General features: G+C 43.4%; 1 protein-coding gene across 1 annotated transcript in view; it reads left to right on the plus strand.

Moving 5' to 3' along the window:
- Positions 1-24,151, plus strand: part of LOC124580219 — a 77,919-nt gene extending 53,768 nt beyond the window's left edge. The window contains exons 6-8 of the mRNA XM_047131258.1: positions 2,551-2,724; positions 13,763-13,886; positions 24,016-24,151. Coding sequence (XP_046987214.1) covers positions 2,551-2,724; positions 13,763-13,881 — 293 coding nt within the window. The 3' untranslated portion in view covers positions 13,882-13,886; positions 24,016-24,151. The remainder of the gene's footprint in view (positions 1-2,550; positions 2,725-13,762; positions 13,887-24,015) is intronic.
- The last annotated feature ends 878 nt before the right edge of the window (positions 24,152-25,029 follow it).

Genomic DNA, 25,029 nt, shown 5'->3' on the forward strand with positions numbered 1-25,029 from the left:
TGGGTAACATAAGAGATATTGAATTTAATCGATAAAAGGAGAAAATATAAAAACACAGTAAATGAAGCAGGCGAAAGGGAATACAAACGTCTAAAAAATGAGATCTACAGGAAGTGCAAAATGGCTAAGCAGGAATGGCTAGAGGACAAATATAAAGATGTAGAAGCATATATTACTAGGGGAAAGATGCTGCCTATAGGAAAATTAAAGAGACCTTTGGAGAAAAGAGAACCACCTGTATGAGTATCAAGAACCCTGATGGAAAACCAGTATTAAACAAAAAAGGGAAAGCAGAAAGGTGAAAGAAATACGTAGAAGGTCTATACAAGGGAGATGTTCTTGAGGGGAATATTAAGTAAATGAAAGGGGACATTGATGAAGGTGATAAGGGAGATATGACAGTACGTGAAGAATTTGACAAAGCACTGAAAGACTTCAGTCGAAACAAGGCCCCAGGAGTAGACAACATTCCGTTAGAGCTACTGATAGCCATGAGAGAGTCAATCATGACTAAACTCTTCCATTTGGTGAGCAAGATGTATGAACAGGCGATTACCCCCAGACTTCAAGAAGAATATAATACTAACACGAATCCTTTATAGAAGAATGGAAAAACTGGTAGAAGCCGGCCTCGGAGAAGATCAGTTTGGATTCCGGAGAAATGTTGGAACACGCGAGCCAATACTCACCCTACGACTTCTCATAGAAGATAGGTTAAGGAAAAGCAAAACTATATTTGTAGCATTTGTAGACTTTGAGAGAGCTTTTGACAACGTTGACGGGAATACTCCCTTTCAATCTCTAAAGGTGGATGAGGTAAAATACAGGTTAAGGAAAGACAGAACTATGTTTGTAGCGTTTGTAGACTTAGAGGAAGGTTTTGACAATGTTGACAACAAAACTCTCCTTCAAACTCTAAAGGTGGCAGGGATAAAATACAAGGACCGAAAGGCTATTTACAATCTGTACAGAAACCAGATGGCAGTTATAAGAGTAGAGGGGCACGAAAGAGAAGCATTAGTAGAGAAGGGAGTGAGACAGGGTTGTAGCCTAACCCCAATGCTACTCATCTGTATATTGAGCAAACAGTAAAGCAAACAAAAGAAACTTTGGAGCAGGAATTAAAATTCTGGGGTTTGCCGACAACATTTTAGTTCAGTCAGAGACAGCAAAGGACTTGGAAGAGCAGTTGAACGGAATAGACAGTATCTTGAAAGGAGGATATAAGATGGATATCAACAAAAACAATACGAGGATAATGGAATGTAGTCGAATGAAATCAGGTGATGGTGAGGGAATTAGATTAGAAAATGAGACACTTAAAGTAATAGATGAGTTTCTCTGTTTGGGAAGCAAAAGAACTAAGGCTGAAGTAGGGAGGATATAAAATGTAGACTGGCTATGGCAAGGAAAGCGTTTCTGAAGAAGAGAAATTTGTTAAAATCGAATAGCGATTTAAGTATCAGGAAATCTTTTCTGAAAGTATTTGTAAGGAGTGTAGCCATGTGTGGGAGTGAAACATGGACGATAAACAGTATAGACAAGAAGAGAATAGAAGCTTTTGAAAAGTGGTGCTACAGAAGAATGCTGAAGAATACATGGGTAGATCACGTAACTAATGAGGAGGTAATAATTAGAACTGCGAAGAAGAGCAATTTACAGCACAACGTGACTAGAGGTAGGGATCGGTTGGTAGGACACTTTCTGAGGCATCAAGGGATCGCCAGTTTAGTAGTGGAGGAAAGTGTGGGGGCTAAGCCAATAGAAGAGTACATCAAGCAGATTGAGAAGGATGTAGGCTTCAGTAGTTACTCGGAGGTGAAGAGTCTTGCACAGGACATAGTAGCATGGTGAGCTGCATCAAATCAGTCTTTGGACTAAAGTCCACAACAACGAGTGAAGTAGAAAATTTAGCAAAGAGTTTGTTCCCTTGCACGACAGCTCAACATCTCACACTGCGCGCAGACCACAAGCTTTTGCGTCAATGTTTTTGAGAGGAGGTCTGGGAACATCCATCGTGCAATTCAGATGTTGTACCAAGCGTTTTCCTTCTTTTCGGCAAGTTAAAGAATATCTTGGGGGGGGGGGGGGGGGGGAGAGATTTTCCAACGATGTGGATGTTCACATAGCTTTTCTCCGATGACTCCGTGGTGAAGGGGATGATTTACATCGTCGAGGAGTCGAGCTATTGGTAGAACGTTCCGATTTTTGTTTCCAGAGACTTGGCGACTCTGTTGAAGAATCGTGAAATGATACATCGGTGTCACTTTAAAGTGTAGCGTACTAGTGCGACATTCAGTAAAAGTTACTTTGCCTGCCATGACAATGTGTAAATTACTTTTTGAAATCTCCTTATAATTGCGAGGAAGGCAATGTTGATTGACCGTGTTAGGAACTGATGCTCTCGTAATTTCACTACGATGCACAGATGACCATCTTGTGGTGGCCACTCGTTTCGGATGACCTTCTCCGCGACTGTACCGCACGTCTCCCCCGCTAGAGCTGATGGCTTGCCGAGCAGCAGTGGCAGCAGAGTGTGTGGTGTTGCAGATCAGGTGGCCGTGGTGGGGCAGGTGCCGAGCTACGCGCGGATGCTGCACTACTACCCGTACTGCTACTACCCGCGCTACGCCTGCCCTTGCACGCCCGCCCCCGCGCCGGCGCCGGCGCCTCTCCCCAATTCCGGCGACCAGTACCACGCCGGCGCCGCCCCGCGCTGGAAGAGTGAGCACCGCACCTGCCGAGCACGCCGCATGTCGCACGCCCGCACCCACAGCCTAGCTTCCTGCCGCTACCAGCTTTGCACGCCGAGCTTCTTGTATGCCTTGCGACTAACTCGCCCCTGCACGGCACAACTTACTTGTTCCTACTCCACTGGATGTGCCTCCTCTCGCAGCTCAGAGATGGCACGTCGTAACAACAATCTGCTGCATGCCTGCGCTGTGCTGTAATTAACTGGTCGATGTGTAACATTTTTTAATTTTTTTTAAATTTCTTTGTGCATTGTCTTTTAGAACATTTTGTGAAACTGTTTATGACAGATTCATTATAAATTACTTGACTGTTTCATAACACTGTACGTCAGTCGTTATTCTTTCGTACATCAGCCCGAAGACAGGTTCGACGCATTTCGCAGTGCTACTGTAGGCCTACCTTGTACAAGTCTGTTTACACGTGCATAACCATTGCACCATACTCCCATTAGAACCTGGAAGCCTTGGTTTACCTCTACGCTATTTACTCCCACACTTCCCTCAGTTACCAAATTGCACCACGATGCCTCAGGATGTGTGTTATCAAACTATACTATCCGATATCAAGAAGTCACAAAAACCTCCTTTTTCCACAAATCGATTATGTATGTCCTCATTTCTTACTCTGTCTGTATAATTTTCAGCATGATTTACTACCACTAAATTTAAAGTGTTTCTATTATCTTCTCGTCTGTATTTTTTATCACCAATGATTCATTTTCATATTAGGTTAGACTCCAAAGAAATACTTTCACAAAGGACTTCCTCACTTACAGCTTCAGCAACACTAAGTATAAATTACTCATGATCCCAGATCCACCCCTACATCTTCTTACATATTCCGAAAATCACCGTACGGTGCATGGCGGAGAATAACTTGTACCACTATTAGATACCTCCTTTCCTGTTCCATTCGAAAATGGAACGAGGGAAAAACGACTTTGTACGAGCCCTAATTTCTCTTATCTTTGTGGTTTTTACGCGAAATGTACGTTGGTGGCAGTATAATCATTCTGCAGTCAGCCTCAAATATCAGTTCCCTAAATTTTCTTAATAGTGCCTCGAGAAGACAACGTCGTCTTCCCTCCAGGGATTCCCATTTGAGTTCACGAAGCATGTCTATAATATTTACTTGTTGATCGAACCTACTAATAACAAATCTAGCAGTACTCTTTTGAATTACTTCGATGTCATCGCCGGCCTTGTGGCCGAGGGGTTCTAGGCGCTTCAGTCTGGACCTGCCCGACCGCTACGGTCGCAGGTTCGAGTCCTGCCTCGGGCATGGATGTGTGTGATGTCCTTAGGTTAGTTAGGTTTAAGTAGTTCTTAGTTCTAGGGGATTGATGACATCAGATGTTAAGACCCATAGTGCTCAGAGCCATTTGAACCATCGATATCTTCCTTTAATCCGTCCTTGTGGGGGTCCCAAACACCCAAGCAGCACTCGAGAATGGATCGCACTAGTGTCCTATACGCTGTCTCCTTCGTAGATGAGCTACACTTCTCAAAAATTCTCACAATCAAGTGAGGTCGACCATTCGCCTTCGTTGGTACCGTCCTAACATGCTCGTCCCACTTCATACCGCTCTGCAACGATACACCCAAATATTTAATCGAGGCGATTGTGTCAAGGAGCACCATACTAATGCTGAATTCGAAAAATTACGAGATATTTTCCTACTCATCTGCATTAGCTTAAATGTTTCCACATTTAGAGCAAGCTTCCACTCATCAGACGAACTATAGATTGAGTCTAACTCGTCTTTTGCCCTTCTAGCGTCACTCAGCGACAATATCTTCCCGCACTCCACAGCAGCACGACGAAACAGCCCCAGATTGCTGCTCCTCTGTTCGTCAGAGCGGCCTTAGCACACTTTCCTGGGGCGCGCTTGATGATCCCTTTGCCTTTGATGAACACTCGCCACCTGTGACAACGTACCGGGCTCTTGCTTAAGACGTCTTCGAGGCAGTCATATATCTGGTAACTTATTCCGTATGCTATTACCTTCGTTAAGTCTGCAGGAGTGTACCGTGTCGAACGCATTCCAGAAATCTAGAAATATGGAATTTGCCTGTTTTTGTCTTCATCAGTTCAAATGGTTCAAATGGCTCTGAGCACTACGGGACTTAACTGCTGAGGTCATCAGTCCCCTAGAACTTAGAACTACTTAAACCTAACTAACCTAAGTACATCACACACATCCAAGCCCGAGGCAGGATTCGAACCTGCGACCGCAGCGGTCGCGCGGTGCCAGACTGTAGCGCCTAGAACCGCTCGGCCACTCCGGCCGGCTCTTCATCAGTGGTTCGCAGGATATACGAGAGAAGGGCAAGCCCAGTTTCCCACGAGCAACGCTTCCTGATACCGTGCTTATTTATGGACAGCAGCTTTTCTGCCTCAAGGAAATTTATTCTATTCAGACTCAAAACATATCCGAGAATTCGACAGCAAACCGATGTTAAGCATGTTGGTCATTAGTTATGCGGGTCCTTTCTTTTACAGATCCGTTCTGTGAAAGAAAGAACCTTGTAAGTTATTTGATGTGAGGTCCGAATCTTAAATGACAGACATTCAAACATTAATCCCGTTCTTCCAAAACCCCCTGCATCCGACCTGAAATAATGTCCTTGTTGGAAGAAAGCATATCTTATCACTGACGTAGCTGACAAGAGTAGTTTGTCTGAATTGCTCAGGTCGAATGGCGAGGTAACTTGTGATCAGTCGCTAACGATCTCGAATTTTTTTCGTGGAGCGGTGATTCCTAATCTCTGTATCTTTCTTTCCATAACAAGAAACCACGTGCTGGGAAATCCAGCAGTCGCGATGGCCATGCGCTGTGGAAGTTGCCTGTGGCCTGTTCACGGCCTAGCAGGTCTGATAAACTCTTCTCCAGACATTCGTATGGCACTGGAGGTATGAATTAAAAAACGCCTTCAGTCACAACTTTTCGTGTTTTATTAAGTACGCGATACATTTCGGACCTTGTGGGTCCATCATCAGGTATAATTTCTCTTAATACACGCTTTAATTTTTCTCTTGAATGAGATGAAATGAATATTCCTGTCACAAAAAGGTCTGATGTTAGGTTATGAATCTCGTAAGTCAAACGCGGAAAATCTGTACGAAATCGTGCGAAAATTCGCACGTATTTTCTGCTTTTGCCTTGCGAAATTCATAACCTAACATCACACCTTTTTGTGACAGGAAAATTCATTTCACCTCATTCAAGAGAAAAAAATAAGGCATGTATGAAGAGAAATTACACCTGATGGTGGACTCAGAGGGTCCGAAACGCACCGTATACTTAATAAAACACGAAAAGTTGTGACTGAAGTCTTTTTTAATTCATACCTCCAGGGTATTGAATACAGTCACGCTTGAAGCTGCGAAATATGGATAAAAGTAAACTCGTATGGCAGTTCTGAAGGATAAACTGGCCATATCATCCAGAAACACCTTCTCGCTCTGTGGGCAAAAGTCACCATCCCAGATGTATACCTCTGTTCATCACGTGTCAGAGTTCGCAGGGATTAGCGAAGGCTCAAAACATAGGCCAAACAACATTCAGAGAAATCATAAAATGAACCATTAAACTGAAGGCACATACCTGATACTTAGCATCGTCCTTTCCGAGCTGATGACGGCAATGCTGCATCATGACATGGACTCCAAGCGTTGGGGAACAAAGTGTAACCCACGATATGCACGTTCTTCGTCCATAAGACGCAGAGAGGCGTGGATCTAGCTCCAAGACAGGCACATCTTACTCTATGGCATCCCATGTTGTATATACAGATCACCTGTGAGGAAATATAGGCAAACAAATGGATGGATATTTTCGTGCGCGTATGCTGATCTCTATGCACTGCTATTTGTTGTGAGCACAGGTAGTCGCACGGGACTGTGGTTTCCTTACCCACAGCGAGGAGATGGTCCTGCATGTTATGGTTGTTCACCGGTTGGTATTGCTGGCTTAGTGATTCCTGCCATCTTGGTACTATTGCAAACTATCATAGTGAACGGCGACCCCCTGTTACCAAGATGATGTGTGACAGATGACTCCGCTAGGAATGATTTTCCCCGAATCTAGACACTCGAGGCGACCATGAAATGGAGGTTCGTGATAAAGCCCAGTGGTTGTACGACTTCGAAAAGTGTCGCAAGTGCCGGGCAGTCGTGGTTAAAGGCGCTGGCAACTACCGTCACGCCCATCCTGCCAGTTCGTAAATTGGGTTCACATTGCAGAGGCGCGACATGCCGACTGTTCCATTTGGTCTGGTTACAGGGACGCTCCCTCTCTCCAACTGAGTAGCTACACCTGTCATTTTCTATCTCAAACACTGCGCATCATTTCACGTAAAACTCTATTCCGGTGGTGGGCTTATTGGTTTCCCACATAAATGAAATATCATTGCATCTTGATGTTTCAGTCTAGCAAGTCATAGGAGTATAAAATTCTAACAAAACATGCTTACTGGATGCAATATGTTGTATTTTCCGTATTAGATACTGACGGTAGGTGATCTATTAGAAATTTTGGATTTCTTGGCGTTTGGTGTACATAGCAGATCTTCTTCACCGCTGTTAACAATACTAACTGCAACTATTGGCTGGTTCCCAGCTCTGATTCCTGAACTTTCTCTATGAAAATTTGAAATACTCTGCCGATTTTTCTTGTACGATAGAGGTATCTACTTTAGGGAAATTCTTCGAAGCAAATCCACACCGGTATCAGGAAAAGACAACGATGCCGCAATTTCCGTTTAAATGCCATAGATACACATCAACTGTATCCTTTTGCACATTGTTGGATACATCAGCTACGATAGATCGGCAACGTTGCCAAGTACACTATCCGTTCAAAAGTATCCGGACACAGACTAGTGGACATTAATACGGGAGTTCGTCCAGCCTTCGCTCTGATGACGGCTTTAAGTTTGTTGCAGACGTTTTCGATAAGGTGTCTGAATGCCTGTAGAGGAAGGGGAACCCTGTTCTTCCTCTGGAGCCGAAACCACAGAGGGTAGTGTCGTCAGACGCTGGAATCTGGAGCCACGTCTATGTTCTAACTCATCCCAGAAGTATTTAATTGGGTTCAGGTCGGAATTTATTGTCCACAAACCATTGTCTGATAGATGCCGCTTTATGACAGACTGCATTGTCGTGCTGACAGAAACGATCATAATCTCCGAATCGTTCCTGTACTGTACGCAGTACAAAATGCTGTAAAATTTGTTTATATCCTCGCGTATTTAGCGTTTCCTTAAGCACAATAAGGCGACCACACCATAATTACGAAAAACACCCCATACTGTAACACCACCTCCTCCGTACTTCACTGTCTGCAAGTACGTAATGTCTGCCTTGTCTCGGTTTATCTGTGGCTGTTCCTTCGCGTTTCCGCTTGACAGTCGTATCACCAATTGTTGACTTGGACAAATTTAGGACTCAAATGTCCCTGTTAGATTTGTTATCCAGGAGACCTCCAATGACTAGCCCACATTAGCTCTGTGCTCTCCTGACCGATTCATTCTCCTGTCACACCTTCGCTAGTGACAGCACAATACTTGCCGCCTCCTTTATATTGTCCTCTCGTGAAATCTAGTGGCCATTTCTGCATTAGAAAGGGATGCCCGGATGCGTTTGATCAGTGTACCATGTTACGCTGTAAGGGCATTACACAAAAAGAAACGAATAATTAAATTCGAAACTTTTCACTTTTGTATAATGGTAAGATGGTATACTTATGTTCACTTGTAGTGAAAATATAATCATACGGAATCGTTAAATAAAATCGTCAGTACAGATTATTGATTCTGGTGTAGACTGGAATTCTTAGTGTTGCAGAGCTACAGAGACCAAATGTAAGCAGCTCCCTCGATGGATAAACTAGTTTGAGTCGGTGAGACGGCAAGAAAGAAGAAAACGTAAAAGTGTCGGTTCAGTATTTTCAACAAGCAAAAAATGGTTTCTGATACAGTACGTCGAATGAGGATCTTCTGTGTGCCAGGCGGATGGCGCTGATCGGGCGTCTTTAAGCCAGAAGTGCTCCTACTCAGCACTGCATCGTGCACATGTAAATCGTCGGTTGCACAGCTTAAATAGCGGCGAGCTGAACTGGATCGGTGAACGTCGCAGCCAGCAGGCCCATCTGTCGACCCACGGTGACTGAGTATGGAGGATGCACGAGCATCTCCGCACGGGACGCAGGCGGCGGTGCGGCAGCGACTGTACGTCGTTAAGCGCCGCTTTGCCCCGAGCTGCACACGCTCCTCTGCGGTGGCGGCTGGCAGAACCAACACGCGGCCGGCCGCTGCGTACCAACTGCACTCCACTTAACCTTCTCACTCGGTGCGATGCACTGCCTTTTGCGGTTTCCGTTTCTACAACTTTTTGGCCAGACGATCCGCTGCCTATACGTGTTATGATCACACGTCTAGTTACTGGTGGAGAACTCCCTCCCAATTTTTTTTTTTTGTGGCTTACACCCTCATCTGAGCGAATTTCTTGCTGGTTCCATATCCCTCCCACACACAGAAAAACAGTTAAAAATGTATGAAAATATCAGGAAAAGTTTGCTCGATTCACAGACAGGTGGAATACGTGACTCTTTTCACTTAGAGTAGCTAACTGGTACCGGCAGAAAATGCATTGCATGAAAATCAGCTGCCAATTCTAGGATGCGTAAGCGCCCATCATTAGCATACTCCACCATGGCGGGCCATATCGAAAGAGAAAAAAAAAGAATAAGAACTGAAGAATAAAAGGCGGGTTACCCAGGAGGAGGAGAATGATGATGATGATGATGATGAAGTTGGACAGACAAGTAAGTACGCTGCCAAACAAAAAAATTGATTCTGAAGACGTGGTTGGAAGTCAATGTCAGTTTGTACTCGTGCTCACCATCGGCGGGTACGCAAATGATTAGAGTTGTAATTCTCTGTGATAGGTAGAACGGTCATAAGAGTACATTAGTTTTGTTCGTATTTAGAGTTCACGGGATGTGAACAAAGTCACGTGTTGAGTAATCATTGCGAAGCACGCGGAGATGCCGCGTACCTGTGTGAGACAGCGTTATCAGTACTGGACGTGGTTTGAAAAGGTTCCCATTGTGGGTATCCATTTGTTCGGCTAGTCGAATCTTGCAGTATCCATTGCCATTCCGATATGACGAAGGCTCGACGTTGAACGGCATAAACTTGAGCACAGGCCTACTCGTTGCCAAAGTTATGGTCGGCTATCATGACTACAACGAGGTACGAGTTAGGTCACCGTATTGTGCACCAAGTACATCGTAAGCCGTCCATATCTGCACCCTCCATCCGACAACAAGTAATGGACTCCCTGCAGTATTCTGCGTCAGCCTGCGCCGTTGGTCGGAGACGCAGCGGCCGTCCGAGGGTAATACCGTCCCACGTGTAAGCCGGCGCTAACACCACAACATAAACGGCGGCGTCTGGAATGTCGGCGTGACCGGGGAAGCATGCGCTGGTGACGAATGGCGTCGCATACCTTCTGGCTTTTCCCTATTTGAGCAGGATTCGAATTATATTCAACTGTCGTCTGAGATTAATAATATCATCTGTAACTAACTACTTTATTTTACTTTGTCACCAGATGCATGAGGAGCAAAATTAGCTTTTATACTGAAATAAGAATAAATTCTGAGAAAAATAGGAGTAAGCTATAGGGAAAGATGAGTAATATACAATATGTACAAGAAGCAAGACGTAAAAATGACATTGAAAGACCAAGAACGTATTGTTCGGATGAGGAAGGGTGTAAGGTAGAGATGCAGCCTTTCGCCCCTACTGCTCAATCTGTGTATCGAAGAAGTAGTGACAGAAAAATTCAAGAGTGGGATTAAAATTCGAGATTAAAGGATATCAGTGATAAGATTTGCTCATGAAACTTTTATCCTTAGTGAAGGTGAAGAAAATTTACAGGATCTGTTGAGTGGTATAAACACTCCAATGAGAGCAGAATATAGATTCAGAGTAAACAGAAGAACGACGAAAGTAATGAGACATAGCAGAAATGAGAATAGCGAGATATTTACCATCAAAGATGTTAAAGAATCAATCCCTTTGTATTATTATTCTCCAGCGTAGTTCTTCTAAAGCATTCCCGTTAAAAGAGATAACATGATATGACATTATGTCTCATTGCTTATACTAACCCAAACTTCTCATCCTCTTTGTCTCTCTACCGACGCTTCACGTATTGTAGCCGCACCTGGATTGCTTTCTTGTTTGTTGTATTCTGAGTAATTAGTTTTTTGTAGTGATTTGCTTACGAAACAAAAGAGTATAGCATTGGTATACAGAGTATCAGAAAACGATAGGGCATACAAAAGAACTTAGCGCTAAACTATAGGCCTATCTGATTTAAAAATTGTCTCCAGTTTATTTTTAAATTGTTAATAATTGTACCACAAAAAAGAGAATGCATTTTTTTAAGTTACGCAATCGTTTAAACAGACAGCATGTTATGTCACTGTAGCACGCACCAGGATCTAAGATGAATGTTACGTTATCTGTTCACAAAATCGCTTGCTTCAGCAGTACTAGATTACCGAAACGTGACCGACATTGTATTAAACTGTAGCAATTAATCCGAACTAGCCTTGATATAAAAAGTGTTGTTAAATAAATACGATCCCCTTGTTAGAACAGGAGCATATAATTCTAAACACATGAATGAAATCATAAAAGGGAGGGATTTTACCCTGTAAAATATTAAAATGCGACAGGAGTATAAAATTTCCGAAAGGAATTACCTAGAAACTGAAATGATTTCATCTTGCACTGCATTGACACAAGAAACCAAAACAAGAAATAAAAAAGAACACCGGAGAGTAACTACGTTGCAACGAGTGGTTTTTGCTTACCTCTGAAACGAATATTCAAAAACTCTATGTTCTCAGTTCAAATTATGACTCCTATTCGATCATCTAATTTGTCAGCTATTATCAGAAAAAGTAGTGCGTCGGAACGAAAAGTATGGCATACTGTTCCATGTCTGATAGGGTAGGGCCACATTGAGAGCATAGCTATTAGTCAGAAAGAAGTACATAATTGCGTTTGCATGTTCTTTAGCTTTCTCTACTGAACCATTTTTCTGCCTCGGAAAGACTGATTAGTGATGTGCTTGCGGGTGTACAGACAAGCTGTTGTTTACATTCTATGCACGACATAGCGACCCAGTCGTCTTTCTCATGTGCTGTGACGTGTATTACGCCTACAAGTTGCCTTGAGTCCAAGGCGACAATGATTGGGTCGGTCGTCAAAATATCAAAATATGTTGTGCATAAAATGAAATGAACAACTTTGTTGCATATCCGAAAAGACGTGATTGAACATACTTCTTCTCTATCATTATAATTAATTATTAAGGACTGAACTTTCCTAAGAGACTAAAAACCTACCCCACTATAACACTACGAAAACAATTTTACCATAATGAACAAACACATCATCTGATCAAAAGTATCTGGATGCCCGTTAGTGGACATTAATGTGGTGTGCGTCCACCCTTCACCTCAATGATCGCTTCAGCACTACTGGGATCACTTTCAATGCGGTGGCTCATTGCCTGTGGACGAAGGGAAGCCCATTCTTCCTCAAGAGCCAAAACCAGAGAAATTAGAGACAATAAACACTGGGGCCTGGAGCGAAGTCAATGATTTAAGTCATTCCAAAGGAATCCCACGGGCTTCAGGTCGGGACTCTGAGCAACCCAGTCTATTTCAGAAGTGTTATTGTCCCACATTTGCTGCTTTATGACAAAGTGCATTGTCGTGCTGATACAGTCACCGTCTTCAGCTGTGTCTCTGATGCACGCAGTACACATTGCTGTAAAATGTGTTGCTATCCTTCCGCATTTAGAATTTTCTTATTTCCTTAAGGGGGCCAAAAAAAAAAAAGAAAAAAAAAACGTACCGTAACCTCACCACCTCCTCTGTACTTCACTGTTGGCAGTACAAAAAAATGGTTCAAATGGCTCTGAGCACTATGGGACTCAACTGCTGAGGTCATTAGTCCCCTAGAACTTAGAACTAGTTAAACCTAACTAACCTAAGGACATCACAAACATCCATGCCCGAGGCAGGATTCGAACCTGCGACCGTAGCGGTCTTGCGGTTCCAGACTGCAGCGCCTTTAACCGCACGGCCACTTCGGCCGGCTGTTGGCAGTACACATGGCGGCAAATAACACTTCCAGGCATTCGCCAAACCCAAACCCTTCCATCGGGTTGCCACGAGGTACAGCGTAATTCAACACTCCAATTCACTCGTTTCCAGTTATCCATTGTCCAGTGGCGTCGGTCCTTTACAGCACCTGAAGTATCGCCGAGTATCGGGTACAGTAAAATGTGCTTTATGAGGAAGTGCTCCACCATTGTGCCCCATTCTTTGTAACTTGCTACACAGAGTCGTCGTGCTAGCTAGGCTAGACGTTTCTCGTTCGTCACTACAAGAGGAGTGCCTGATCTCTGCTTACCTGTGGTTATTCCTTCACGTTTCCATTTCACAATCACATCACCAGAAGTCGACTTAGGCAGCTGTAGAAGGAATGAAATGTCCAAGATGGATTTGTTATTCAGGTGACATCTGACGAGTACTCCAAGTTCGAAGTCACTGTGTTCTGCTGACTGACAAATACTGTCTTGCTGTTTTTCTACCGACGACACAGTACTCCCCGCTTCGTTTTATAGTGGCTGGTCCGCCTCTCGTGACACCTTGTGGCCAACTGCACACTGCTTGGGTGTGTCTGGATAGGTTTGATCAGACTGTGTTGTACATGTTTTTGCTTTCACATAGTCAGAATAAATTTAAATATTTTACCACATATAATATTACATGTATTCAGTTACGCCTAAAAATACAAAAAAAATCCTTTGATCTCTCTTCCTTATAAATCTGCCTATAGTAAGAAAATAATGTCCGGCTGAGACAGAGCCCGTGCGCTGAGAGGGGAGGTGTTGCAGCAGTGCGGTGTGTTCGCAGGCGGGCTGTACCTGAAGCCGGACGACAGCAACCTGTACACGACGGTCGAGCCGACGCTCTCCAGCAACCCCAACGTGTTCTTCCAGCGCAGCGGGCTCCACCCTGGCCTCATCTACTAACACAAGTGAGTAATAAATAAACACCGACTGTTTGACAAACGTTTGGAATGTCAGGCAGCAAGGCACCGATTAATTGAGAACAAACATCAAACAAAATTATTTATAACAATAAAAAATAAATGTCGTGTGACTAGGGCCTCGCGTCGGGTAGACCGTTCGCCGGGTGCAAGTCTTTCGATTTGACGCCACTTCGGCCACTTGCACGTCAATGGGGATGAGATGAGATGAGGATGATTAGGACACCACAACACCCAGCCCCTGAGCGGAGAAAATCTCCGACCCAGGCGGTAATCGAACCCGGGCCCTTAGGATTGACATTCTGTCGCGCTGACCACTCAGCTGTCAGGGGCGGACTATAACAATAAGTACGGTTAATGATCGAGTAAGTGTATTTAGAGAGCGGGAAACGCCGTACGTTTAAACGTAAATGGCTCAGTAACCTCCACTCACGTTTATTAAAAGCAACAGTTAAGACATGATTTCAAAAATCTTCCATCTGTGTGCTGTTAGCAAGTTTATGGTAATTCTCATAACAGAAAATTATCAGTAGTACCTCAGAGTGTGCCGTGTTTTCGTGTACGCAAAAAACCCTTTTTCGACATAGATATTAAGTGCACTATTTCAGGAGATTTAGTTCCGAACAAATTTATCATTGAACTGTCTAGTAAGTAATTGAAGAACTTAGTTTCGTAATCTACGGTATACAGATTATTTAGACCAGGTTTCCAAGTTGTTTGTAAATAACGGTGAGAGTGAGGTGTTCGACCTGTCGGAGAAAAGTTAGCTTCGGGATACTGCTTGGCTGTCGTGCTTGATGCTATTATCTTGGGGAATGTTGTGGTGTGGATAAAGGTAGCTAATTTGTTCATGTTTTTCATGTTATTGGCTGAGAGCATTAGTGACATATTACCTGCTACTCTAAAATTTTTTCAGTCAACACTCGCAAAACTTTGCGGCTATTTCGGGTTTGCCTGTCTAGTAACTTTCAGTGACCTATAAATATCGCTTGTCTGATGGCTACATCGAAACATGCTAGGAGTCAACACATGTCAGGAAATCCTAAGATGTTCTGGTCTTCAGTTAAATCAGTAAACGGATCAAATCCAACTCTCCAGATTCTCTGTGACCGTACTGACATCGAAACGGAGGATGACTGAAAGAAGGCTGAAATACTAAAATCCTTTTTCTGCTTTAATAACTAAGTCTGACAAAGGTTACTCTTTAGTTATTGCCTACAGTTCTGAATATATTTCTAAAACCTTAGATTTTTTAACGAAAATAATATTTCGCAACTGCGTGAGGATCTGACTCCAGAATTACAAAAAGAAGTCAGGTCAACCATCAATAAGGCAAAATTTTTATTTTATTATTTTTTTTAATATAATCGTACGGCTAGGGCCCCCCGTCGGGCAGACCGTTCACCGGGCGCCGGTCTTTCAACTTGACGCCACTGCGGCGACCTGCAGTCGATGGGGAAGGTAGCATGATGATGACAGCACAACACCCAGTCCCTGGACGGAGAAAATTCCCCGACCCAGCGGGGAATCGAACCCAGGTCCGGAGGATTGACAATCCGTCACGCTGACCATTCAGCTACCGGCGGCTATTGATGCATGTGTCAACGTTCAACCTTTTCTGCTTCAGATCAGGTCCAGATTTCGTCTAATGCTTTTGAACGTTCACTAGTTTTCCACCCTGTACACCAGAGCAAAAACTTGTTGTCGCACTGTACTCCGAACGGGCGTGGTCACTTCCACTGGGGCTGCATGCCCAGGATGTCCTTTGCTAAGGTTCGAGTTGTCCAGGAGTGTCATCAGTGTCAGAAGCTGTCAAGAACGTAGTCCTGTTGCTCATCGCAAGGCAAATTGTTGTTTCCGACCGCGAAATGTGTGACCGAACGGGGTACCGCAATGCTTAGCTCGCTGGACTCGCATTCGCGAGGACGACAGTTCTAACCCGCGTCTTGCCATCCTGATTTAGGTTTTCCGTGATTTCCTTAAATCGCTTTTCCTAATCCAAGCTTGTACTCCGTCTGTAATAACTTCGTTATCGACGGAATTCTTGACCACCCGTAAGAGAATCGCGTAATTTCAACACTGGGTCTTGCAGTTCTGATACCCATCGCAGAAGCGTCAAAAGGAGTGAAATATGGGCAAGAGGGAGTACGACGCCCTTCCCATCGTGTAACACGTCCACGCTGGAGGTGGAAAAAGCTGTCGTGAAATTTGGCGCCAATGCGGGGTCATTAACGCACGTTATGCGTCCGTCACATGAAGTCCCGGGCTGTGACGTTCTTCGCACTTGTCGACAAGTTGATGTTTAAAGCATCGCCAAACCCGAGGGAGACGTCGCAGGGCGCCACGCTTCTGCAGCGTTGTAGAGGAAGGCTGTAGGCACTTTTGAACCACATTTCAAACTTCTGCATCAAAATAGGAGACAATTACGGGGTTTCAAAAAAGTGACACTTTATTGCGCTGGCAGTTTATACAGAATTTCGACGCTATGAAATTGCAGTCAATGCAGGAAGGCCCGCACAGGTTCGAATCTGCAGGGATAGGCAGGCAACTCACAACAAAAGCCAATGTAGGGTTTTACGCGTAAATAGGCAGAAAGATCTGTTATAGTATGATTGCACGATTGCAGAACAGTCACTAGAAGCAATCAAATTCGTTATTATCGGGGACAACGTTTAAAGAGCAGTTTGAAGTAGAGCGATTACATAAAACTAATAACAGGTTATAAAGCTGCCAGACGAAGATTCATTGAAAGAATTCCCAGAATCTGTAGTCCACCTGAAGGAGACCAATACCTGAATACTGCTCACCATTCTGGGATCCATACCAGAAGCGTAAATAAAAAAGATCCAAAGAAAAGCAGCACGTTTCGTCACACGTTCATTGAGTTTTCCAGCTTTGCGTCGACTGTTGAACCACACTGAGATATGAGTCAACATAAATCGACTGCTCTGTCAGTTAATGGGTCAAACATAGGTTTGTGCGATTCTGCACTGCTGCACATTGGATTTTGCGATAATACTTGTCCGTTTACAATCTCAAAATTTTTCTTTCTGTCTTCTAGATTTTACGTTCCTGCTGCAAAGTGAGCGACGATCAACGCTAGGTGATGTAATTGCCACCATCTGATGTCAGTGCGATGCGCTTGTAACATAGCTCGCGGAAAAAAGTAGGTATTTCAAAGCAGTAAAATAGCGACTTGTCGTCGTTTCTGGCCACAGCTTCCCTAACTTACCACAGTAACAATGTTCAGCACGTCCAGAATGGGCAATACAAAGTCCACTAGTGAGTTTTCTCTTATAATTTCTTGTGTTAAATCTGAACTTTCCTAGAGAAGAGCTATTTTAGAACTTCATCTTCATTTATGCTCTCAAACATCCATTGTACTCCTGAAAGGGAATTTTGCTGTAACTCGGTTTTTGTAACTGTTCGTAAAGGCTTCTTCATCCGAGTGTCAGTAAAAGTGGTATCTTCCCTTTACTTTTAAAACCATGAATTGTCTTATGAGTTTTCTCATTGACAGTTACAGGAATTTTAAATTTTCTTCTTTAATCAGAAAAGCAACCCTTAAATATGTCTCGTATCCAGAGACTTTGTGGTAAAAGACGTATCTTGACTATCAATCTGTGTGGCTTTCTTTCTCGAATATTTCAGTTATTTATTACTAGTTCTCATTTAGGTTCAGTGTCGTGTTCCATGTGCCGTCTTTTCAGTGCTTTGTGTCTTACAGTTTATGGTCGTTGCGGTGAGCTTCGTAGCTGCATTTATGTTCATGATTCGTAATGGAAAATCCGGGAGAAAAATCAGCTGCGTCGTAGTTCAAACACATTACTTCAGCTCACTTAGCTCCTCGCTACCGATATACTTCCATCCAATACGGGGGACTCGTAGGCTAGAATACGACTTCCAAGGATTTTGTCCACAGATAAGCACAATCCAGTGCAATATGAGCACATTCACACGACCACATCACATGCTGAACTTGTGCGTACGTTGGTTCACCTTCGGTTGATTTCCTCCTGCAGATTGTGTCTTAAAGTCCCGGGTATAAAGCAGCCATACTTTCTCCAATGCGTATTGGAGAGAAGCGGATCCATGTTTGCTTACTAAGCGGAGTTCTGCATTGTAGGACCTGCTCTGACTCGTTTGTTGGTCCTGACAAGCTCATTAAGTGCTTACAGTGTTTTTTCAAAAGGAAAGTAATTAGTACTGTCGAAGGAAAATGTATCTGGAAGTACGCATCTGCTTCAAGAGAAACGTCCGACTCTGTAATTTATTCCAGGAATAAATAGTCCCATTTGGCCAGAACTGAAGAAAATAGTGTTTAAAAAACTTACCAAGTTACAATCCAGCCGAATTAGATGACTTGTACTTTGTACCAACACATGAATTCTGCATCCGGCCAACCACTGACAACACCGAGTGACCACTGTCGTAGAGACCACGCTGAAGACGACTCATAGTATCCCTCGGTGCGATGACTACCTGCACCTCCCAAATTTTCCTCATTTTCCGTAAACTGTGGCTGTCGATAGGCCGCGATTTGAAAGGAAAAAGAGATAACGTTACTGTTCATATAAATCACTGAAACTTCTGTTTGAGCTTCCAAGTGCTACCGTAGTGCTTAGAGACATCTAATATAGGAATGAAATCTTGAGTCGTTATATTACACAATCCATGTGAAACATGGTAGTAACGTAATTCCCAAAAACAGAACGTCCCTCCACTCTGTAAAAATTTGCGGGAGTAAGTTGACTGAATACAGTCCTCGTAGTAGGTGTCCATTAGAAACGCGGGTGGAAAGTTGGACCACAGATTTGGGGAACTCAGATATCCCCCCAAGAGAAGAGGGTGCTCCTGGTACAAAGGCTATTCAGTAATGAAAGAGACAAATGGCTATAAAACAAAAATCGTATATTAAATCAATATTGTTTTTGTGATTCTTCAGTTTCTCCCGGCGTATTTGTTGCTCGAACAGTCCAAGGGTATACTGCCGGTTCATAGTGTCCAACGGGCACAATATTTCGGCGATCAGACATGTCGCCATCGTCAGGTGCGCTGACTGGTGGACTGTTCGAGCAATATAGTTTTTGTCTATTTCACCATATAATTCCCACCACCTTCTATGCACTTGTCTCATGTATCTCGCAGATAGTTTTGTACTTTTTTTTGTCTTCTCTGCCGTTGGACCTGACGCCTTCCATCGAACAAGAAAGATAGAAAGACGATGGGGCAAAGAGGTCAGGGCCGTAAGAAGCATGAGGAAAGACCTCCCAAACTACTTAGCCAACAGTTTTAGCGTCATGGGCCGTGTGAGGTCGATCTTTGTCTTGGAGAAGAGGCATACCTTCTCGGCCATTCCGAACATACCCTCTTAAACGTGAACTTGTCTTTGTTCCTAATCATACCAGCGTAGTATGGCTGTTGATAGTGTGTTACCCCTCCAAAAAACTACATAAAATCGGACAGTGGGCATTCCAAAAGATAGATATCATGACCTTACCAGCTGTTGATTAAAGGCTGCGTTTCAAATTTCTTACGGACAGGCGGGTAAGGGTGTCTCCATTGCATGCTTTTACGCTTGGACTCCGGTTCAGAATGACGTGTCGAAGCTGTCGTTTGCTAATTAAAAGTATTTTTGAGATCAGGGAAAATGCGAAATCTCTGTTCTTTATGATGAACGGTAAGCTCTCGGGGAACCCATCTTGGATTAGTCTTACGGTAGTTTAGTTAGTTTTCAATAACGAAATGAGTTTTACACCAACACTTACTCGACGTATTTCAGCAGTTTATTCAACCGTAGGCCCACCATCTCGGATAACCGAATCAATTCGGGCTTGCCATGCCGAGGTCGACGCTGCCACCAGATACGGGAACTGTGCTAGTCACTTACGCTTTCGGGGACACTTTTAAGCTTTTCCATTCACGCGTAAAAACTCACACGTTACATGCAATATACGCTGTATTTTTTTGTTCATCGAGAGAATATTTCTCATTGTAGTACGCTTTCCGAAAGTATAAATCCGATCACAAAATGCTCTTCTTCAGAAGTACTTAATTTAAGCAGACACACGATCGTAGCTAAATTTCCTATCAAGAAAACAGAAGCAGCCAGAAGGGTGGGGGAAACGAAATTAAGCTTCACGGGATGAGACTGTATGGGAGTTATTTCAGTGATTACAGAACTGAGAAAAATTTGCAAACAGTATGGGAGTATGACATTGCATCCCCTCTGACCGAGACCCATGTGCTAATTCAGTTGAGAAGCTTGTCACAAAGCCACAGTATCCTCTCCCGAGGCAAGCTCACAACTGTTGTGACTGGTTCTTGATATCCCGGATACTGAAACCTGGACAGAGTTGAAGCCCGATCTCATGCCACTCATGTTCTATCGGAGACAGGACAGTGGATCTTGCTGGCAATGGGAGTACCTCAGCGTCACGCAGACAGTTCATAGAAGCACGTGTCATGTATAGACGAGCATTACCCTGTTGACAAACGCAATCACGATGCTGTCGCAGCCGGCCGCTGTGGCTAAGCGGTTCTAGGCGCTTCAGTCTGGAAGCGCGCGATCGCTTTAGTCGCAGGTTCGAATCCTGCCTCGGGCATGGATGTGTATGATGTTCTTAGGCTAGTTAGGTTTGAGTAGTTCTATGTTCTAGAGGGGAATGATGACCTCAGATGTTAAGTCCCATAGTGCTCAGAGCCATTTGAACCATTTGATGCTGTCACATGAGAGGTAACACGTGAGGATGCAGGCGACCGTGATGTGTCGCTGTACCGTCAGAGTTCACACAGTCACAATCAGCCGTGACCTCAGGGCATACCCCAAGCCTCTGCACAGCAGGACGCCAGGGGTAACACCGCTCTCCAAAACATTTCAAGAATGGGGCCTCTCCAGAAGTTGCTGCCATACGCGGCAGCGATGGTCATCCGGTGTCGTGCGGAACCGCGACTCGTTTCAGAACACAGTGCGACGCCGTTCATCACCAGTCCATGCTCCCCGGTCACGTCAACTCTGGAAACGCAGCCTTTTGTGTTCCCGAGTCCGACTGCCGCCAGTCTCCGGCCAGTTGTGCAGAATGACACAGGGAGTGCATTACACGTCCTTGCATTTCTGGTGCTGGTGTGAAAAAGAAAGGATGCGCAATACAGCGATCCTCCCTTGTGGGTCGATTGGGACCTTGACTACAAGTATGTCTACCCTCGTACTCGCGAAGTCCAACATCGTATCACTGTCATATGCGATACGACCAGCCGGTCAAATGGAGTCCCCATTCAGACTGTGGCGCAAATAGCGTCGTCTCACACGAGTGTGCGTCACCTCCGTGTCCGTCACGGTGATCAGTGAACATCTGTCTCTGTCCACGTCCCCTTTGCATGCCCTACCAGGCCTGATAACAACACTAAAGTGGTCGTCGTTCTTCTCTAATCATTTACATACACGCCGATGGTACGTACGTGCAGGAAGTTACATTGACTTTCGACCGTGTCTTTCAGGTGCCTCCCTGTTTTTGTCATGCAGTGTAAGACATTAGACATTCCGTTCACGTAAATATTAATCGAACAAACGACTAACACGCTTCACAAAGTTGGCGACTAACATAAAAATTTCAATTCTGTATATTAGGTTTGCCTTCAGTATAAATGTTTATCTGCTCCTCGTAGTACGCTGAGGCGAACTTTGAACGGCAGTGGCACGCTGCAGGATCAGTGTGTGGAAGTGATGCCTCCTTCTGGATGAGGCAGATGCTCTGTTTGTGTGTCTCCGTGTGAGGCGAGGTGCAAGATACGGGCCACTTGCTGCATTGCCGACTGCTGGATGAACCTTGCACACGAGAAGACTTTTTTAAAGTTAATAAAATGGCCATTCGTGCCACAATTTTCTGAAAAAACGGACAAGAAAAATTAACAAATAAATACTGAGCACTACATTCGAATAACGAAGTGAATTACAAGGTGCCTGAATCTGTTAAGGAGGTCTAGTCACCAAACCCTGGCGGCGTTAAACCGTCCTCATGAACTATAAGTAGGTAACTGTAAACTGCGATTCAGCTAACAACTTCTAAATATTCGTATTAAGTACCATAGATTAGGTGCGAAGATGATATTTTGCAAAATAACAATTATTTTTTAAATACTTAGGATATCCTTCTTTTAAAGACCTAAATATAAAAAATCGTTCATTCATTTACTTCAATAATCAATAGATAGCGCCCACTGTCATGTTTTTTATTACTTTTATTCCTATTTTGTTTCATAATACTATAAGTAATTACCACAAAACACGTAAGTCCAAAATCATTCCACTGTCTTCTAGATCATTCAAGACTGTTTTTTTTTATGTTTTCTTTACAATAAGTAGAGAATGAAAACCAGATGAAGGTGTAAGCTACCACATGGCTCTTCCTGTTGCGTCTGTGAGTATTATGTTGGGCCTAAAGATATTAAGCATAACATTGTATTAGACACAATCTTTTTGCTGCGTATAAAGCTTGCTTTGGAATGCCGGTTGCAGATGTGAATGTTTTTTGGGCTCCTTGTGCCTTACGGAAGTTGTAGGTCTGCATTGGAAAGGTGGCTTCGTGAGATAAGAAAGAGTATATCTTTTGCAGTTCCTCGTAGGTTCAAAACATGTTCTAATGTGTGTGAAATCTTATGGAACTTAACTGTTAAGGTCATCAGTCCCTAAGCTTACACACTACTTAACCTAAATTATCCTAAGGACAAACACACACACCCATGCCCGAGGGAGGACTCGAACTTCGGCCGCCTCGTATGTTGATGGAGCTCACAGACCATTATAATGGTAACTGTTTTTGTATTGTAAACACATGCATATCAGATTGAGATTAATTAAAGAGTTCATTAAAGATGTGGCAACTGATTCCGCTTCTCTTCACTTTCTGATACAAATCTTTTGCCCCAAACCATGCTGCAGATATGGAAAGTGGAATTTTTTCGTGGTTTTCAAATTCGGCTCATGTTACAATCAATCAGTCAAAAGATATATAGCAAGCAGTGACTCAAGCAGAACGTAATGAATGCGAGTCATTCAGAATGTTGGTGAATGGGTTTCTAGGTAAGAGAATAGGTGAGAATGTCAATTAAAATGCACTACTTGCATTCACATAGTGATTCCTGTCGGCAGGACTTAGGAAACCTGGTAAACGATTTCACTGCGGCATTGACACTATGGAAGAAAGAAGCCAAAGAAAGTGGGATACATCTATGACAGAGGGCTACATCTGGGTCTCAGTGCCTGAAATGAAGGCAGTACTACACAAGTGAAGAAGCTGTTCTGATGTTCATTTTTTAATTAATTTCTTCCCAATCTGTTACGTGATATAAGAGGTGCTGTGTTTGTAAATATTAATTTTTCTATATTAATCTGGTTCTTATATACAATAGCTACTTACGTTAGTCTAGTTTTAGTAAAAGTTAATATTTTGAAATACGACTAAAACATTGAAATTAGATAAAAAGTAATTTTACATGCTATGTCAGTGTGGACAAGTCATATATAAACATCAAAAAATTATGATAAACAAAAACTTGGTTTTGCTACCCTGTATTATCACTATAATAAGGAAATGTACAGGAATAACTATATATTACAACAGTACGAACACTCTTAGCCGCTAAATGACAATTAACATGAAAATAAATTTTAAAAGTGTTAATTATACAATACATTGAGGTGCCAGTATAGTTCGTTCCCACTCTTGTTAAGACCATGTCACTGAGTGAATAGAGACTTTCCCGAGGTGTACTGCTGATGAAAAGCTCACGAGTTTCTAGGCGAGTGGCAGCGTTAAAATACCACCACGTTCCGATGAGTGTCATACTCATCTCCTGGCCAGGGGACTAGGATTCATCAGATGCTTTTGTACATAACAAACTTCGAAACGTCGTGGTATCTTCAAATTGTTACCCGGCTGGAAAACCGAGTGCTTTCCCGTCAGCATGTGACCCTGTTGTGATATATCTATCGCTGTTGATATTAATCGTACAACTCTTTCTCTGCTGTAATTAAAACCACATGCTTTACGATTTTTTTCTGTCGCTTGCTCTGGTTTTCACGCACTACTCATTTAAAAGCTGTAATTTACCGTTACAGGTGCAGATTACGGCCCGTCGCAGCTGCCAGTCATACGAAAGGACTCGCGGACTGAAACTACTGATTTCCTACTGTATACCGTCCCTGAAACTTGGCCAGTCCTTTACAAAGAAGCTTTGTCACCCAGAATTAGGTTTCGTGGGGTAAGATGGTACTGCTATACTACCGCACATTGAAGTAAAACCATTTCATAATTTGCTGCTAAGCGACCTCTCAACTGTCGCTTTCATTGTTTCAGATTCCCCTGGTGCTAACGATAACTGCTTGCAAGGACATACGACAATGTTGACTGGAGCAATTTCGTCGTTATGGTAAGCTAGCGGAGTCCGAAGCGCCGCCGGCTGCAGGATGTGAACCAATACAAAAAATACAAACCGTGCCAATTTACATTCCCTGATCTCAGTGCAGAGAGTACGGCAGACTGCTTACTGCTCCTCATCTACTAAAGGCGCGTTGCTGCGTCTGCTCTGTGACTGCTTATCGGAGCTGAAGCTCCGCTGTGTGACAAAGCGTGAAAGTAGAACGTTCAGAGTAACTCATAGTGAAAAGAAAGTGAACGTCGTACCATATTTTCCCTAGTCATCCTATCGTTGAGAGACCAGCGCTCAGACATGTAGAAACCCATATCTGTGACTTCTATGGTTTACCTTGCGTAAGTTCCACAAAAAAAGAAAGTCACCATCGCTGCATCGTTGAATAAAATTTTATTCAATTAATCGAATAGACATTGATGAGTTTCGGCGCTGTGATTCTCTACATTGATTTGAAATGAACTGTAAGGTGAACTGAAATATACCCAAGTCAATCTTATGTGGCTCATCTCCTGTCGAAGCATTAGACTATTAATGGTTTTGTTCGATTCAGGCTTGAGACTTTAAATTCAAAATACATGATTTGTTACTACCCGCCGATTCCGTCAGGATTATTTTGAGAACAAACATAACTATATGAGTTCACATTTCGTCAAAATATTATAATTTGACACAAGAAAGCTCTCTACGAGGAAAGACAGGG

Source organism: Schistocerca americana, chromosome 1 (assembly GCF_021461395.2).
Source record: "Schistocerca americana isolate TAMUIC-IGC-003095 chromosome 1, iqSchAmer2.1, whole genome shotgun sequence".
NCBI classification, from domain to species: Eukaryota; Metazoa; Arthropoda; class Insecta; order Orthoptera; family Acrididae; genus Schistocerca; species Schistocerca americana.